The 17,739-nt window shown below is 44.2% G+C and overlaps 1 protein-coding gene across 1 annotated transcript in view; it reads left to right on the top strand.

Annotated features, from left to right (window-relative positions):
- The window catches only part of pgbd5 (piggyBac transposable element derived 5), a 38,263-nt gene that overhangs the window by 10,195 nt on the left and 10,329 nt on the right, over positions 1–17,739 (top strand). Inside the window, exons 3-4 of the mRNA XM_036960793.2 lie at positions 14,127–14,261; positions 15,752–15,932. Of these exons, the coding sequence (XP_036816688.2) occupies positions 14,127–14,261; positions 15,752–15,932 (316 nt within the window). The remainder of the gene's footprint in view (positions 1–14,126; positions 14,262–15,751; positions 15,933–17,739) is intronic.

Genomic DNA, 17,739 nt, shown 5'->3' with positions numbered 1-17,739 from the left:
AGAAGTGTAAGGGGATAAAGAATATGTACATAAAGATATATGAATGAGTGACGGTACAGAGCGGCATAGGCAAGATACAGTAGATGGTATTGAGTGCAGTATATACATATGAGATGAGTATGTAAACAGTGGCATAGTTCCAGTGGCTAGTGATACATGTATTACATAAAGATGCAGTAGATTATATAGAGTACAGTATATACAGTGCCTTGCGAAAGTATTCGGCCCCCTTGAACTTTGCGACCTTTTGCCACATTTCAGGCTTCAAACATAAAGATATAAAACTGTATTTTTTTGTGAAGAATCAACAACAAGTGGGACACAATCATGAAGTGGAACGACATTTATTGGATATTTCAAACTTTTTTAACAAATAAAAAACTGAAAAATTGGGCGTGCAAAATTATTCAGCCCCTTTACTTTCAGTGCAGCAAACTCTCTCCAGAAGTTCAGTGAGGATCTCTGAATGATCCAATGTTGACCTAAATGACTAATGATGATAAATACAATCCACCTGTGTGTAATCAAGTCTCCATATAAATGCACCTGCACTGTGATAGTCTCAGAGGTCCGTCAAAAGCGCAGAGAGCATCATGAAGAACAAGGAACACACCAGGCAGGTCCGAGATACTGTTGTGAAGAAGTTTAAAGCCGGATTTGGATACAAAAATATTTCCCAAGCTTTAAACATCCCAAGGAGCACTGTGCAAGCGATAATATTGAAATGGAAGGAGTATCAGACCACTGCAAATCTACCAAGACCTGGCCGTCCCTCTAAACTTTCAGCTCACACAAGGAGAAGACTGATCAGAGATGCAGCCAAGAGGCCCATGATCACTCTGGATGAACTGCAGAGATCTACAGCTGAGGTGGGAGACTCTGTCCATAGGACAACAATCAGTCGTATATTGCACAAATCTGGCCTTTATGGAAGAGTGGCAAGAAGAAAGCCATTTCTTAAATATATCCATAAAAAGTGTTGTTTAAAGTTTGCCACAAGCCACCTGGGAGACACACCAAACATGTGGAAGAAGGTGCTCTGGTCAGATGAAACCAAAATTTAACTTTTTGGCAACAATGCAAAACGTTGTGTTTGGCGTAAAAGCAACACAGCTGAACACACCATCCCCACTGTCAAACATGGTGGTGGCAGCATCATGGTTTGGGCCTGCTTTTCTTCAGCAGGGACAGGGAAGATGGTTAAAATTGATGGGAAGATGGATGGAGCCAAATACAGGACCATTCTGGAAGAAAACCTGACGGAGTCTGCAAAAGACCTGAGACTGGGACGGAGATTTGTCTTCCAACAAGACAATGATCCAAAACATAAAGCAAAATCTACAATGGAATGGTTCAAAAATAAACATATCCAGGTGTTAGAATGGCCAAGTCAAAGTCCAGACCTGAATCCAATCGAGAATCTGTGGAAAGAACTGAAAACTGCTGTTCACAAATGCTCTCCATCCAACCTCACTGAGCTCGAGCTGTTTTGCAAGGAGGAATGGGAAAAAATGTCAGTCTCTCGATGTGCAAAACTGATAGAGACATACCCCAAGCGACTTACAGCTGTAATCGCAGCAAAAGGTGGCGCTGCAAAGTATTAACTTAAGGGGGCTGAATAATTTTGCACGCCCAATTTTTCAGTTTTTGAATTGTTAAAAAAGTTTGAAATATCCAATAAATGTCGTTCCACTTCATGATTGTGTCCCACTTGTTGTTGATTCTACACAAAAAAATACAGTTTTATATATTTATGTTTGAAGCCTGAAATGTGGCAAAAGTTCGCAAAGTTCAAGGGGGCCGAATACTTTCGCAAGGCACTGTACATATACATATGAGATGAACAATGTAGGGTATGTAAACATTATATTAGGTAGCATTGTTTAAAGTGGCTAGTGATATATTTTACATCATTTCCCATCAATTCCCATTATTAAAGTGGCTGGTTGAGTGAGTGTGTTGGCAGCAGCCACTCAATGTTAGTGGTGGCTGTTTAACAGTCTGATGGCCTTGAGATAGAAGCTGTTTTTCAGTCTCTCGGTCCCAGCTTTGATGCACCTGTACTGACCTCGCCTTCTGGATGATAGCGGGGTGAACAGGCAGTGGCTCGGGTAGTTGTTGTCCTTGATGATCTTTATGGCCTTCCTGTGACATCGGGTGGTGTAGGTGTCCTGGAGGGCAGGTAGTTTGCCCCCGGTGATGCGTTGTGCAGACCTCACTACCCTCTCGAGAGCCTTACGGTTGTGGGCGGAGCAGTTGCCGTACCAGGCGGTGATACAGCCCGACAGGATGCTCTCGATTGTGCATCTGTAGAAGTTTGTGAGTGCTTCTGGTGACAAACCAAATTTCTTCAGCCTCCTGAGGTTGAAGAGGCGCTGCTGCGCCTTCTTCACGATGCTGTCTGTGTGGGTGGACCAATTCAGTTTGTCTGTGATGTGTACGCCGAGGAACTTAAAACTTACTACCCTCTCCACTACTGTTCCATCAATGTGTATAGGGGGGTGTTCCCTCTGCTGTTTCCTGAAGTCCACAATCATCTCCTTAGTTTTGTTGACGTTGAGTGTGAGGTTATTTTCCTGACTCCACACTCCGAGGGCCCTCACCTCCTCCCTGTAGGCCGTCTCGTCGTTGTTGGTAATCAAGCCTACCACTGTTGTGTCATCTGCAAACTTGATGATTGTGTTGGAGGCGTGCGTGGCCACGCAGTCGTGGGTGAACAGGGAGTACAGGAGAGGGCTGAGAACGCACCCTTGTGGGGCCCCAGTGTTGAGGATCAGCGGGGTGGAAATGTTGTTGCCTACCCTCACCACCTGGGGGCGGCCTGTCAGGAAGTCCAGTACCCAGTTGCACAGGGCGGGGTCGAGACCCAGGGTCTCGAGCTTGATGACGAGCTTGGAGGGCACTATGGTGTTAAATGCCGAGCTGTAGTCGATGAACAGCATTCTCACATAGGTATTCCTCTTGTCCAGATGGGTTAGGGCAGTGTGCAGTGTGGTTGAGATTGCATCGTCTGTGGACCTATTTGGGCGGTAAGCAAATTGGAGTGGGTCTAGGGTGTCAGGTAGGGTGGAGGTGATATGGTCCTTGACTAGTCTCTCAAAGCACTTCATGATGACGGAAGTGAGTGCTACGGGGCGGTAGTCGTTTAGCTCAGTTACCTTAGCTTTCTTGGGAACAGGAACAATGGTGGCCCTCTTGAAGCATGTGGGAACAACAGACTGGGATAGGGATTGATTGAATATGTCCGTAAACACACCAGCCAGCTGGTCTGCGCATGCTCTGAGGGCGCGGCTGGGGATGCCGTCTGGGCCTGCAGCCTTGCGAGGGTTGACAGGTTTAAATGTTTTCCTCACGTCGGCTGCAGTGAAGGAGAGTCCGCATGTTTTAGTTGCGGGCCGTGTCAGTGGCACTGTATTGTCCTCAAAGCGGGCAAAAATGTTATTTAGTCTGCCTGGGAGCAAGACATCCTGGTCCATGACGGGGCTGGTTTTCTTTTTGTAATCCGTGATTGACTGTAGACCCTGCCATATACCTCTTGTGTCTGAGCCGTTGAATTGAGATTCTACTTTGTCTCTATACTGACGCTTAGCTTGTTTGATTGCCTTGCGGAGGGAATAGTTACACTGTTTGTATTCAGTCATGTTTCCGGTCACCTTGCCCTGATTAAAAGCAGTGGTTCGGGCTTTCAGTTTCACGCGAATGCTGCCATCAATTCACGGTTTCTGGTTTGGGAATGTTTTAATCGTTGCTATGGGAACAACATCTTCAACGCACGTTCTAATGAACTCGCTCACCGAATCAGCGTATTCGTCAACGTTGTTGTCTGACGCAATACGAAACCTATCTCAGTCCACGTGATGGAAGCAGTCTTGGAGTGTGGAATCAGATTGGTCGGACCAGCGTTGAACAGACCTCAGTGCGGGAGCCTCTTGTTTTAGTTTCTGTCTGTAGGCAGGGATCAACAAAATGGAGTCGTGGTCAGCTTTTCCGAAAGGAGGGCGGGGCAGGGCCTTATATGCGTCGCGGAAGTTAGAATAGCAGTGATCCAAGGTTTTTCCAGCCCTGGTTGCGCAATCGATTTGCTGATAAAATTTAGGGAGTCTTGTTTTCAGATTAGCCTTGTTAAAATCCCCAGCTACAATGAATGCAGCCTCCGGATAAATGGATTCCAGTTTGCAAAGAGTCAAATAAAGTTCGTTCAGAGCCATCGATGTGTCTGCTTGGGGGGGAATATATACGGCTGTGATTATAATCGAAGAGAATTCCCTTGGTAGATAATGCGGTCGACATTTGATTGTGAGGAATTCTAAATCAGGTGAACAGAAGGACTTGAGTACCTGTATGTTGTTATGATCACACCACGTCACGTTAACCATGAAGCATACGCCCCCGCCCCTCTTCTTACCAGAAAGATGTTTGTTTCTGTCTGCGCGATGCGTGGAGAAACCAGTTGGCTGCACCGACTCCGATAGCGTCTCTCCAGTGAGCCATGTTTACGTGAAGCAAAGAACGTTAGTCTCTGATGTCCCTCTGGAATGCTACCCTTGTTCGGATTTCATCAACCTTGTTGTCAAGAGACTGGACATTGGCGAGAAGAATGCTAGGGAGTGGTGCACGATGTGCCCGTCTCCGGAGTCTGACCAGAAGACCGCTCCGTTTCCCCCTTTTACGAAGTCGTTTTTTTGGGTCGCCGGCTGGGATCCATTCCATTGTCCTGGGTGAAAGGCAGAACACAGGATCCGCTTCGCGAAAGTCATATTCTTGGTCGTACTGATGGTGAGTTGACGTTGCTCTTATGTTCAGTAGTTCTTCTCGACTGTATGTAATGAAACCTAAGATGACCTGGGGTACCAATGTAAGAAATAACACGTAAAAAAAACAAAAAACTGCATAGTTTCCTAGGAACGCGAAGCGAGGCGGCCATCTCTGTCGGCGCCGGAAGTACCAACAACCAATATAACAAGATAATGACCAATATAACAATATTACAACAAATACAACAATACAACAATATTACAACCAATACAACAATATTACAACCAATACAACAACCAATTTAACAAGATAATGAACAATATTACAACCAATACAACAATATTGCAATCAATACAACAACCAATATCAAGATAATGACCAATATAACAATATTACAACCAATATAACACGATAATGACCAATACAACAATATTACAACCAATACAATATTACAACCAATACAACAACCAATATAACAAGATAATGACCAATATAACAATATTACAACCAATATAACAAGATAATGACCAATATAACAATATTATAACCAATATAACAATATTACAACCAATCCAACAACCAATATAACAAGATAATGACCAATATAACAGTATTACAACCAATATAACACGATAATGACCAATATAACAATTTTACAACCAATATAACAATATTACAACCAATCCAACAACCAATATAACAAGATAATGACCAATATAACAATGAATATACCAATACAACAACCAATATAACAAGATAATGACCAATATAACAATATTACAACCAATACAACAACCAATATAACAAGATGATGACAAATATAACAATGGATATAACAATACAACAACCAATATAACAATATTACAACCAATACAACAACCAATATAACAAGATAATGACCAATATAACAATGAATATACCAATACAACAACCAATATAACAAGATAATGACCAATATAACAATATTACAACCAATACAACAACCAATATAACAAGATAACGACCAATATCACAATGAATATACCAATATAACAACCAATATAAAAATATTACAACCGGTATAACAACCAATATAACAACTAATATAACCAATACAACAATATTACAACCAATATGACAACTGATACAACAATATCACAACCAATCCAACAACCAATACAACAACCAATATAACAAGATAATGACCAATATAACAATATTACAACCAATATAACAAGATAATGACCAATATAACAATATTACAACCAATACAACAATCAATATAACAAGATAACGACCAATATAACAATATTACAACCAATACAACAACCAATATAACAAGATAATGACCAATATCACAATGAATATACCAATATAACAACCAATATAAAAATATTACAACCGGTATAACAACCAATGTAACAATTTAACAACCAATATAACAACTAATATAACCAATACAACAATATTACAACCAATATGACAACTGATACAACAATATCACAACCAATATAACAATATACTGTGCATTCAGAAAGTATTCAGACCCCTTGACCTTTTCCACATTTTGTTATGTTACAGTCTTATTCTAAAATGGATCACATCGTTTTTTCCCCTAATCAATCTGCACACAATACTCATAATGACAAAGCAACAACAGAAGAAAAAACCCCAGGAAATATCACATTTACAAAAGTATTCAGACCCTTTACTCAGTACTTTATTGAAGCACCTTTGGCAGCGATTACAGCCTCACGTCTTCTTGGGTAGGCGGGGCTCTGGCGGGGCCACTCAAGGACATTCAGACTTGTCCCGAAGCCACTCCTGTGTTGTCTTGTCTGCGTGGTTAGGGTCGTTGTCCTGTTGGAAAGTGAACCTTCGCCCCAGTCTGAGGTCCTGAGAGCTCTGGAGCAGGTTTTCATCAAGGATCTTTCTGTACTTTGCTCCGTTCATCTTTCCCTCAATCCTGACTAGTCTCCCAGTCCATGCTGCTGAAAAACATCCCCACAGCATGATGCTGCCAACCCCATGCTTCATCGTAGGGATGGTGCCAGGTTTCCTCCAGACGGGATGCTTGGCAATCAGGCCAAAGAGTTCAATCTTGGTTTCATCAGACCAGAGAATCTTGTTTCTCATAGTCTGACTCCTTTAGGTGCCTTCTGGCAAACTCCAAGTGGGCTATCATGTGCCTTTTACTGAGGAGTGGCTTCCGTCCGGCCACTCTTCCATAAAGGCTTGATTGATGGAGTGCTGCAGAGATGGTTGTCCTTCTGGAAGGTTCTCCCATCTCCATAGAGGAACTCTATCAGATCGACAATCATCTCCCTGACCAAGGCCCTTCTCCCCCGATTGCTCAGTTTGGCTGGGCGGCCAGCACTAGGAAGAGTCTCGGTGGTTCCAAACTTCTTCCATTTAAGAATGATGGAGGCCACTGTGTTCTTGGGGACCTTCAATGCTGCAGACATTTTTACATACCCTTCCCCAGATCTGTGCCTCAACAAAATTCCTTCCATCTCATGGCTTGATTTTTGCTCAGACATGCACTGTCACCTGTGGGACCTTATATTGACAGGTGTGTGTCTTTCCAAATCATGTCCAATCAATTGAGCTTACCACTGGTGGACTCTAATCAAGTGCTAGAACCATCTCGAGGGTGATCAATGGAAACAGGATGCATCCAAGCTCAATTTTGAGTCTCATAGCAAAGGGTCTGAATACTTATGTTAATTATTTTTTATGCATTTGCAAAAATTTGAAAAATGTTTTCTTTTTGTCATTATTGGGTATTCTGTGTAGATTGCTGTAATTTTGGGGGGTATTTTTTTAAACCCATTTTAGAATAAGGCTGTAGTGTAACAAAATGTGGAAAATGTAAAGGGGTCTGAATACTTTCTGAAGGCACTGTAACAACCAAAATAAGAACCAATATAACTGGCAATATAACAACCAATACAACAACCAATATAACATTTTAGTAAGGTAATAATAAGGCTGCATTGTCTTATTTGAAATGCCTGTTCAAATGTTCTAAATGGAATAACTCTGGGATGTGCCCAATGTGTCAGTCAAGGTGTAGTGTACTCTCAACTATATACATAGTGTACAGGAGGCTGACAGTTTGCCTCAGCGTGTTCCCTGGTGACCATCAGGCGTTCCGCATTGCATGTAAATTCCCTGTCAGACATGGCGGATCAAATCGGCTCGCTGCTGCCTCCCAGAGCTGACAGGGGAGGAAAGGAGTGTTGAGTGGGCACCTTCCTTCTCCTCCGCTCCACTCCCCTCAACTTCAATCCCCTCTGCTCCCCTCCACTCTGCTCCCCTCCTCTCCACTCCACTCTGATCCCCTCCGCTCCCCTCCCCTCCACTCCACTCCCCTCCACTCCACTCCTAGGAGTCTAGATGGAAATGAGGCAGACCCACTCAGTCAGAGCTGAGGGAAAGGGAATCCACCTTCACACCACATCCTCTGGCCCAGAAGTCAGGGCCCCAAAGGCTGGTGTCTGGACACAGCATAGCACATCTGGTTTCCTTGTTCTCTCTCTCTCCCCCTCTCTCTCTCTGTCTCCCTCCCCCCTCTCTCTCTGTGTGTGTGTGTAAAAACCAGCAGGCATTGTTCAAAACCCTCATCATTTTCCAATGCAAATACTTTCACCCAGACATTCACTTTATTATCTGCACTTACTGCTGAGTTCCAGGGACATTTATATCACAGAGTCCAGTAGCTGTAGAGGTATGAAGTGAAATATGCCCTCCATAGCTCCACAGTGGGGGGTTGGTGATATCCTGTCTCTGATTGGGCTGCCTCTGTCTGGGGCTCAGATCAGCACAGCCTGGGGATGGATGTTCTGTCTGAATAATGAATGCCTTTTCCCTAGCTGTGGCCAAGAAAAAGTGTCTACCAAAATGTTCCATGTACTGTTTTTTTCTGTCTGTGAAGCCTACCTCCTTCCGCCTCTGCCTGTTATAATGAGAATAACAGAAGCCTTTATAGAAATGTTTTTTCTTCACCCTTTTAGACAGCTCATTAAGTGAAGTTTCTACTTTAAGACAAAAGAAAAGGTGCATGTCAAACCCTTCCAGTGCATCTCTGGCATAGCAGGGGTTCTTTGGAAAGTACATTCAAATTGCTGAGCTTTGTGGCACTAACAATTCTGCTTAGCTTGCTGTCCAATGCTACTCTCTCTCTCATTAACGTACACAACACAAACACCTCTGTTTAGAGATCTAGCACGTCTGGCAAATAGAAGGTGTACCTTTTGTTTCCATCTCTGTCTTCTCAGACACTGTGTGCCTCTCTCAGGTAGGTCATGGCTCTCAGAATGCCACCTATCTTAGCTAATGCAGTAGCTGTCAGACAGATAGAATTCATCTTTGTCATGGCCTCCACTGAGATTAAGTCATTGGGGTTGAGAAATGGGTTTGATATACATCCATCCTCCACAGGCCAAAGACTAACCGAGCATTAACCGACTGTAGTAATATCTGTAGAGCACAGGTTCTAAAGGACAGGTCTATAGCCATACTGTCATATTTCAGGCAGCAGTGAAAAGTCAGACACTACACAGATTTGTGACTGATTTCACCCATGTAGGAATAACTGAATAATTTAGAAAATCCTTTTGTGAATCCTTTTGATGCTCAAGATCTGTTTAATGAGGGTGACCTGTGGATAACTATCAATGTCTCAAACACAGTGCTTATAACAAATTCCTCTGGTCAACTGTCACCATGTCACTGTGACTTATTTACTTACCTATTTGACTCCATGTAAAGGATCCAGGTGTTTCTATCACCAACGTGACATTGCATCATCAAAACAAATCAATATAGGGGAAAACAACCTGGAACAACCGGTCACATCATGCCTTCTCTACAGTGCTCAATACATGTCTGAAATACCTGCTCCCTGATCAGCTCAGGCTCTCCTGCAGACCTACAATACATTTTTAGGTACTTCAGGCGGCCTGCCGTGTGTCTGTGTGTCTGTGTGCTACCATACTGCCACCCTCAGGCATTTAATGGTTCAGTACCCCCACATCCCTGGTTATACACCTGTCTCCTGATTGGCTGAAGGAGACATCCCTGGTTATACACCTGTCTCCTGCTTGGCTGAAGGAGACATCCCTGGTTATACACCTGTCTCCTGCTTGGCTGAAGGAGACATCCCTGGTTATACAAGTTCTCCCACTTAAAAAGATGAGAAAGGCCTGTAATTTTCATCATAGGTACACTTCACTATGACAGACAAAATGAGGAGGAAAAATCCAGAAAATCACATTGTAGGATTTTTAATGAATTTATTTGCAAATTATGGTGGAAAATAAGTATTTGGTCACCTACAAACAAGCAAGATTTCTGGCTCTCACAGACCTGTAACTTCTTCTTTAAGAGGCTCCTCTGTCCTCCACTCGTTACCTGTATTAATGGCACCTGTTTGAACTTGTTATCAGTATAAAAGACACCTGTCCACAACCTCAAACAGTCACACTCCAAACTCCACTATGGCCAAGACCAAAGAGCTGTCAAAGGACACCAGAAACAAAATTGTAGACCTGCACCAGGCTGGGAAGACTGAATCACGCAAGATCTCACCCCGTGGGGTCAAAATGATCACAAGAACGGTGAGCAAAAATCCCAGAACCACATGGGGAGACCTAGTGAATGACCTGCAGAGAGCTGGGACCAAAGTAACAAACGCCTACCATCAGTAACACACTATGCCGCCAGGGACTCAAATCCTGCAGTGCCAGACGTGTCCCCCTGCTTAAGCCAGTACATGTCCAGACCCGTCTGAAGTTTGCTAGAGAGCATTTGGATGATCCAGAAGAAGATTGGGAGAATGTCATATGGTCAGATGAAACCAAAATATAACTTTTTTGTAAAAATTCAACTCGTCGTTTTTGGAGGACAAAGAATGCTGAGTTGCATCCAAAGAACACCATACCTACTGTGGAGCATGGGGGTGGAAACATCATGCTTTGAGGCTGTTTTTCTGCAAAGGGACCAGGACGACTGATCTGTGTAAAGGGAAGAATGATGTATCATGAGATTTTGAGTGAAAACCTCCTTCCATCAGCAAGGGCATTGAAGATGAAACGTGGCTGGGTCTTTCAGCATGACAATGATCCCAAACACACTGCCCGGTCAACGAAGGAGTGGCTTCGTAAGAAGCATTTCAAGGTCCTGGAGTGGCCTAGCCAGTCTCCAGATCTCAACCCCATAGACAATCTTTGGAGGGAGTTGAAAGTCTGTGTTGCCCAGCAACAGCCCCAAAACATCACTGCTCAAGAGGAGATCTGCATGGAGGAATGGGCCAAAATACCAGCAACAGTGTGTGAAAACCTTGTGAAGACTTACAGAAAACGTTTGACCTCTGTCATTGCCAACAAAGGGTATATAACAAAGTATTGAGAAACTTTTGTTATTGACCAATACTTATTTTCTACCATAATTTGCAAATAAATTCATTAAAAATCCTACAATGTGATTTTCTGGAAATTTTTTTCTAATTTTGTCTGTCATAGTTGAAGTGTACCTATGATGAAATTTAAGTGGGAGAACTTGCACAATTGGTGGCTGACTAAATACTTTTTTGCCCCACTGTACATCTGTCTCCTGCTTGGCTGAAGGAGACATCCCTGGTTATACACCTGTCTCCTGCTTGGCTGAAGGAGACATCCCTGGTTATACACCTGCTCTTAGCTGAAGGAGACACCCCTGGTTATACACCTGCTCTTGGGTGAAGGAGACATCACTGGTTATACACCTGCTCTTGGCTGAAGGAGACACCCCTGGTTATACACCTGCTCTTAGCTGAAGGAGACACCCCTGGTTATACACCTGCTCGTGGCTGAAGGAGACATCCCTGGTTATACACCTGCTCGTGGCTGAAGGAGACATCCCTGGTTATACACCTGCTCGTGGCTGAAGGAGACATCCCTGGTTATACACCTGCTCGTGGCTGAAGGAGACATCCTGGTTATTCACCTGCTCGTGGCTGAAGGAATCATCCCTGGATATTCACCTGCTCGTGGCTGAAGGAGTCATCCCTGATTATACACCTGCTCGTGGCTGAAGGAGACATCCCTGATTATACACCTGCTCGTGGCTGAAGGAGTAATCCCTGGTAATACACCTGCTCGTGGCTGAAGGAGTCATCCCTGGTTATTCACCTGCTCGTGGCTGAAGGAGACATCCCTGGTTATTCACCTGCTCGTGGCTGAAGGAGTCATCCCTGGTTATACACCTGCTCGTGGCTGAAGGAGTCATCCCTGGTTATACACCTGCTCGTGGCTGAAGGAGTCATCCCTGGTTATTGACCTGCTCGTGGCTGAAGGAGTCATCCCTGGTTATACACCTGCTCGTGGCTGAAGGAGTCATCCCTGGTTATACACCTGCTCGTGGCTGAAGGAGTCATCCCTGGTTATTCACCTGCTCGTGGCTGAAGGAGTCATCCCTGGTTATACACCTGCTCGTGGCTGAAGGAGTCATCCCTGGTTATTCACCTGCTCGTGGCTGAAGGAGTCATCCCTGGTTATACACCTGCTCGTGGCTGAAGGAGTCATCCCTGGTTATTCACCTGCTCGTGGCTGAAGGAGTCATCCCTGGTTATACACCTGAAGGAGTCATCCCTGGTTATTCACCTGCTCGTGGCTGAAGGAGTCATCCCTGGTTATACACCTGCTCGTGGCTGAAGGAGTCATCCCTGGTTATTCACCTGTTCGTGGCTGAAGGAGTCATCCCTGGTTATACACCTGCTCGTGGCTGAAGGAGACATCCCTGGTTATTCACCTGCTCGTGGCTGAAGGAGTCATCCCTGGTTATACACCTGCTCGTGGCTGAAGGAGTCATCCCTGGTTATTCACCTGCTCTTGGCTGAAGGAGTCATCCCTGGTTATACACCTGCTCGTGGCTGAAGGAGTCATCCCTGGTTATTCACCTGCTCGTGGCTGAAGGAGTCATCCCTGGTTATACACCTGCTCGTGGCTGAAGGAGTCATCCCTGGTTATTCACCTGCTCGTGGCTGAAGGTGTCATCCCTGGTTATTCACCTGCTCGTGGCTGAAGGAGTCATCCCTGGTTATTCACCTGCTCGTGGCTGAAGGAGTCATCCCTGGTTATTCACCTGCTCGTGGCTGAAGGAGACATCCCTGGTTATTCACCTGCTCTTGGCTGAAGGAGTCATCCCTGGTTATACACCTGATCGTGGCTGAAGGAGTCATCCCTGGTTATTCACCTGCTCGTGGCTGAAGGAGTCATCCCTGGTTATACACCTGCTCGTGGCTGAAGGAGTCATCCCTGGTTATTCACCTGTTCGTGGCTGAAGGAGTCATCCCTGGTTATACACCTGCTCGTGGCTGAAGGAGACATCCCTGGTTATTCACCTGCTCGTGGCTGAAGGAGTCATCCCTGGTTATTCACCTGCTCGTGGCTGAAGGAGACATCCCTGGTTATTCACCTGCTCGTGGCTGAAGGAGTCATCCCTGGTTATTCACCTGCTCGTGGCTGAAGGAGTCATCCCTGATTATACACCTGCTCGTGGCTGAAGGAGACACCCCTGGTTATACACCTGCTCGTGGCTGAAGGAGACATCCCTGGTTATACACCTGCTCGTGGCTGAAGGAGACATCCCTGGTTATACACCTGCTCGTGGCTGAAGGAGACATCCCTGGTTATACACCTGCTTGTGGCTGCTCGTGGCTGAAGGAGACATCCCTGGTTATACACCTGCTCGTGGCTGAAGGAGACATCCCTGATTATACACCCGCTCGTGGCTGAAGGAGTCATCCCTGGTTATACACCTGCTTGTGGCTGAAGGAGACATCCCTGATTATACACCTGCTCGTGGCTGAAGGAGACATCCCTGGTTATACACCTGCTCGTGGCTGAAGGAGTCATCCCTGGTTTTTCATGGGCTCGTGGCTGAAGGAGACATCCCTGGTTATACACCTGCTCGTGGCTGAAGGAGTCATCCCTGGTTTTTCACCTGCTCGTGGCTGAAGGAGACATCCCTGGTTATACACCTGCTCGTGGCTGAAGGAGACATCCCTGGTTATTCACCTGCTCTTGGCTGAAGGAGACATCCCTGGTTATTCACCTGCTCGTGGCTGAAGGACCGGTTTACTTTGTTTGTTGTTGTTGCATTGTCCAGAAGGAACCTGCAAGTAAGCATTACGTTGGACGATGTATACCATGTGTATCCTGCACATACTGTACGACTGATACACTTGAGGATGTATTTGAATATTAACTGTACAAACTGCTAGGGGAAAGATTGACATGTTGGTTAGGTGATGCTGTCCCAAAGGTGCTCCATGATGTAATACTGATGCTTTCCCTCTGTTCCATATGTTCTCCATGGTGTAATACTGATGCTTTCCCTCTGTCCCATAGGTGCTCCATGAGCCCCTTATTGATGAGGACCCAGTGTTCATCACCACCTGTACAGAGAGAGAGCTGAGGAAGAGGAAGAAGAGGAAGTTCAGTCTGTGGGTCCGCCAGTGCACATCCACTGGTTTCATCTGTCAGGTACTGTGCGTGCGCATGAAAGAAGAAAATGAGAGAAAGGGAGATGGCGTGAGCAGTGGAGGAAGAATGAGGGGAGGGAGGGACTGCAGCCTCTTGGTTTTCTACTCTTATATCTGGGAGCTAGTACTGTACTTAGCCAACTTTGTGACAAAGACTGTCCACCTTCAATTACACCCAGTACAACCACACTGGGGCTTTCACAGGACTAGTTGCAATTGGTCTAGACTGTAGAGGACACCAACACTGCAGGACAGGACAATCAGACCATGCCCTTCCCCCTCACTCAGACACAGCTGAGAGATCCAGACAAACTGTGATTGGATGACTGATGTGGGACCATCCAGTCCCTCAATCAGTCTCCAGAACCAATGTTTTATTACTGATTCCCAGGAGAAGGAGCCAGTCCACTTAGTATAATTGCTCTCTGTTCTTGGTGGGAGTATGATACGCCAAATGACTGCTGCCCCATGCCTCAAACAGATCCAGGAAGACATGAGAATGTGTAGATATGCACGGGCCGTGTCCCAGTTGGTGGGAAGAAGAATCAATCGATCATGTCCTTTTTTTGTGTAGCTTTCTCTTACTTGAAAACTACAGGGTTCATTTTGTCAATAGTAGTATTGTAGTATTGTCAATGGAAAACTACAGGGTTAGTAGTATTGTCAATGGAAAACTACAGGGTTAGTAGTATTGTCAATGGAAAACTACAGGGTTAGTAGTATTGTCAATGGAAAACTACAGGGTTAGTAGTATTGTCAATGGAAAACTACAGGGTTAGTAGTATTGTCAATGGAAAACTACAGGGTCAGTAGTATTGTCAATGGAAAACTACAGGGTCAGTAGTATTGTCAATGGAAAACTACAGGGTCAGTAGTATTGTCAATGGAAAACTACAGGGTCAGTAGTATTGTCAATGGAAAACTACAGGGTCAGTAGTATTGTCAATAGAAAACAACAGGGTTAGTAGTATTGTCAATGGAAAACGACAGGGTCAGTACTATTGTCAATAGAAAACAACAGCGTTAGTAGTATTGTCAATAGAAAACAACAAGGTTAGTGTTATTGTCAATAGAAAACTACAGGGTTAGTAGTATTGTCAATAGAAAACTACAGGGTTAGTAGTATTGTCAATAGAAAACTACAGGGTTAGTAGTATTGTCAATAGAAAACTACAGGGTTAGTAGTATTGTCAATGGAAAACTACGGGGTCAGTAGTATTGTGATTGGAAAACTACAGGGTCAGTAGTATTGTCAATGGAAAACTACAGGGCCAGTAGTATTGTCAATGGAAAACTACAGGGCCAGTAGTATTGTCAATGGAAAACTACAGGGTTAGTATTAGTGCCTTGCTCAAGGTCATATTGACAGATTTGTTTTGCCTTGTCGGCTCAAGGAATTCGAACCAGTGACCTTTTGGTTACTGGCCCAATGCTCTTAAACGCTAGGATACCTGATTGTGGTGGTATTGACTGTCTCTGTCTCTCTTCCAGATCTATGTGCATCTGAAGGAGGGCCAGGGTCCTGATGGGTTGGCCACCCTGAAGAACAAGCCTCAGCTCCACAGTATGGTGGCCAAACAGCTGTGTCAGAACCTCTCAGGCCGCAACAGCATCATCTTCACCGGGCCCAGCATCACCAGCCTCAACCTGTACCAGGAGTTTGAGAAACAGGGTAGATCTTTCATCCCATTTATCTCTTTACTCCTCATTCTTTCCATCTACCTCTTTCCTCTCTTTCACGCTCTCTGCCCTCTCACTCTTTACAGTACTGTAATCTCCTTCCTGCTGATCCTCTGCCGTTTTTATTTACCATAAACGACCTCCGGCTACTGTAGCACTGAAATTGAAGACTGTCAATTGAAGTTCACCTTGAGACTTCCCTGAGAACCAATATTTAAATTGTGTGTATTCTGCTTCCATGCCTACCACCCACTAAGCGGCGTAACTGGCCATACAGTAAACTGTGAAGATGACGTACATAAAATTCTCCTGATTCTTATTTTGGAAACCGAGAGCACCAGTTCATCCTATTGTTAATAAACAGAGCAAACAGCTCTTTAAAAATGAGAAATGCCATTGTCTTTCGTTCACCCCTTGTTGAGTAAGAGATGGTAGAGGGAGAGTCTGTCCTCAGTGCCCTCCACTAGGCTTTATCCTCTGCTCTCAATCTCAACACTGACTGAGCACCTGTAAGGCCAGACAAAATTGATTCACTGTTTAACAGATTTTCCCCCCAGAAAAGTGAGGCAAGAGAGCGAAAAAATCACAAAAAAAACAAATTTGTTCATTAGGTGGATAAGGAAAAACAGTACTTTACAACATTGTCCTAGGCTATATGGACATGAACAATAGGCGAAATCTTCAATTTCAGACAGATTTAGCGATTATTATTATTATTATTATTATGAATACACAAATGAACAGTAATGAACATTATTCACATAGGATGTATAATAGAATGCAATATTCTATCATATTAAAAAATGATAAAATAAAATGATGTATGAATGTATTATCAGTTCATTAATCTACTTAATTGTATAGCCTAACAAATTCAAGAATAATTGACAATAAATAATTGTAATCAAATTTAAAATGTTGCATAATAATGAATTAATTATGTGAATGCATCACTATAGCCTAGGCGTTAACAAAATATTCCTACAAATATGATTAGGCCTCTCATTGACTAGTAGGCCTTGTAGAAAGATGGTCAATCAAGTTAGGTCTGCCAAATGTAATGTAGCATTGGAAAAAATACATTACATGCTGACCAGACCGGACACGTCTGGTGCGCGAGCGTCGCAAAATACATTTAGAAATCCAGGTTATTCAGTTATTGCACCCACACTGCCAATCACCATTTAAATTCAAAGATGAAAAAGCCTGGAAGGAGGAGAGATGGCTAGAAACAATTTGGTTGGCCGTGTTATGTGTGGATTAATTGGCAGAGTAGAGGACCTTGTGCATTTCAGGTAAAATAACAACTCAATGTTTATATCCCAGGACAAATTAGATAGCAAAAGCAAGCTAGCTTAATAGGACAAATTAAGCTAACTAGCTAAATTGCCATACATGTTTAATGCTTTTCGACCTGTCCCCAAATGAATGTAATTGGTTCAGAGTTTGTTTTGCTATTTTAACCTGCGTGTCGTGATCGCGTTTGGTGTAGGGGGACAAAATACATTTATGCACGATGGCGCACGCGGGCAGCCGGTTTGGGTTCCGAAAATTAGAGCCCAGTAACTTCGAGCCCAGTAACTTTGCTGACCGCATCCTCCTTAGATTGTCTCGTCTTGCTGCCACGAAAAGCCCCCACCTGCTGATCTGCACGAAGTGTGTACGTGCCACTGGTGATGTACTTTGCTGGCCTTGCTAGCTGTTCTCCGCGGCGCATCATCACTTCAAACGCATTCCGTCGTGGTGTTATTAGTTGGTTTACTACTACTGGTCGTACCGGTAAAATGTAAGTTATGAAT

The sequence above is a fragment of the Oncorhynchus mykiss genome, chromosome 23, assembly GCF_057628025.1.
Source record: "Oncorhynchus mykiss isolate SJ-2025 chromosome 23, ASM5762802v1, whole genome shotgun sequence".
Classification (NCBI taxonomy): Eukaryota; Metazoa; Chordata; class Actinopteri; order Salmoniformes; family Salmonidae; genus Oncorhynchus; species Oncorhynchus mykiss.
Note: the sequence above shows the minus strand (reverse complement) of the source record. Positions and strands in the feature narration are given on the sequence as shown.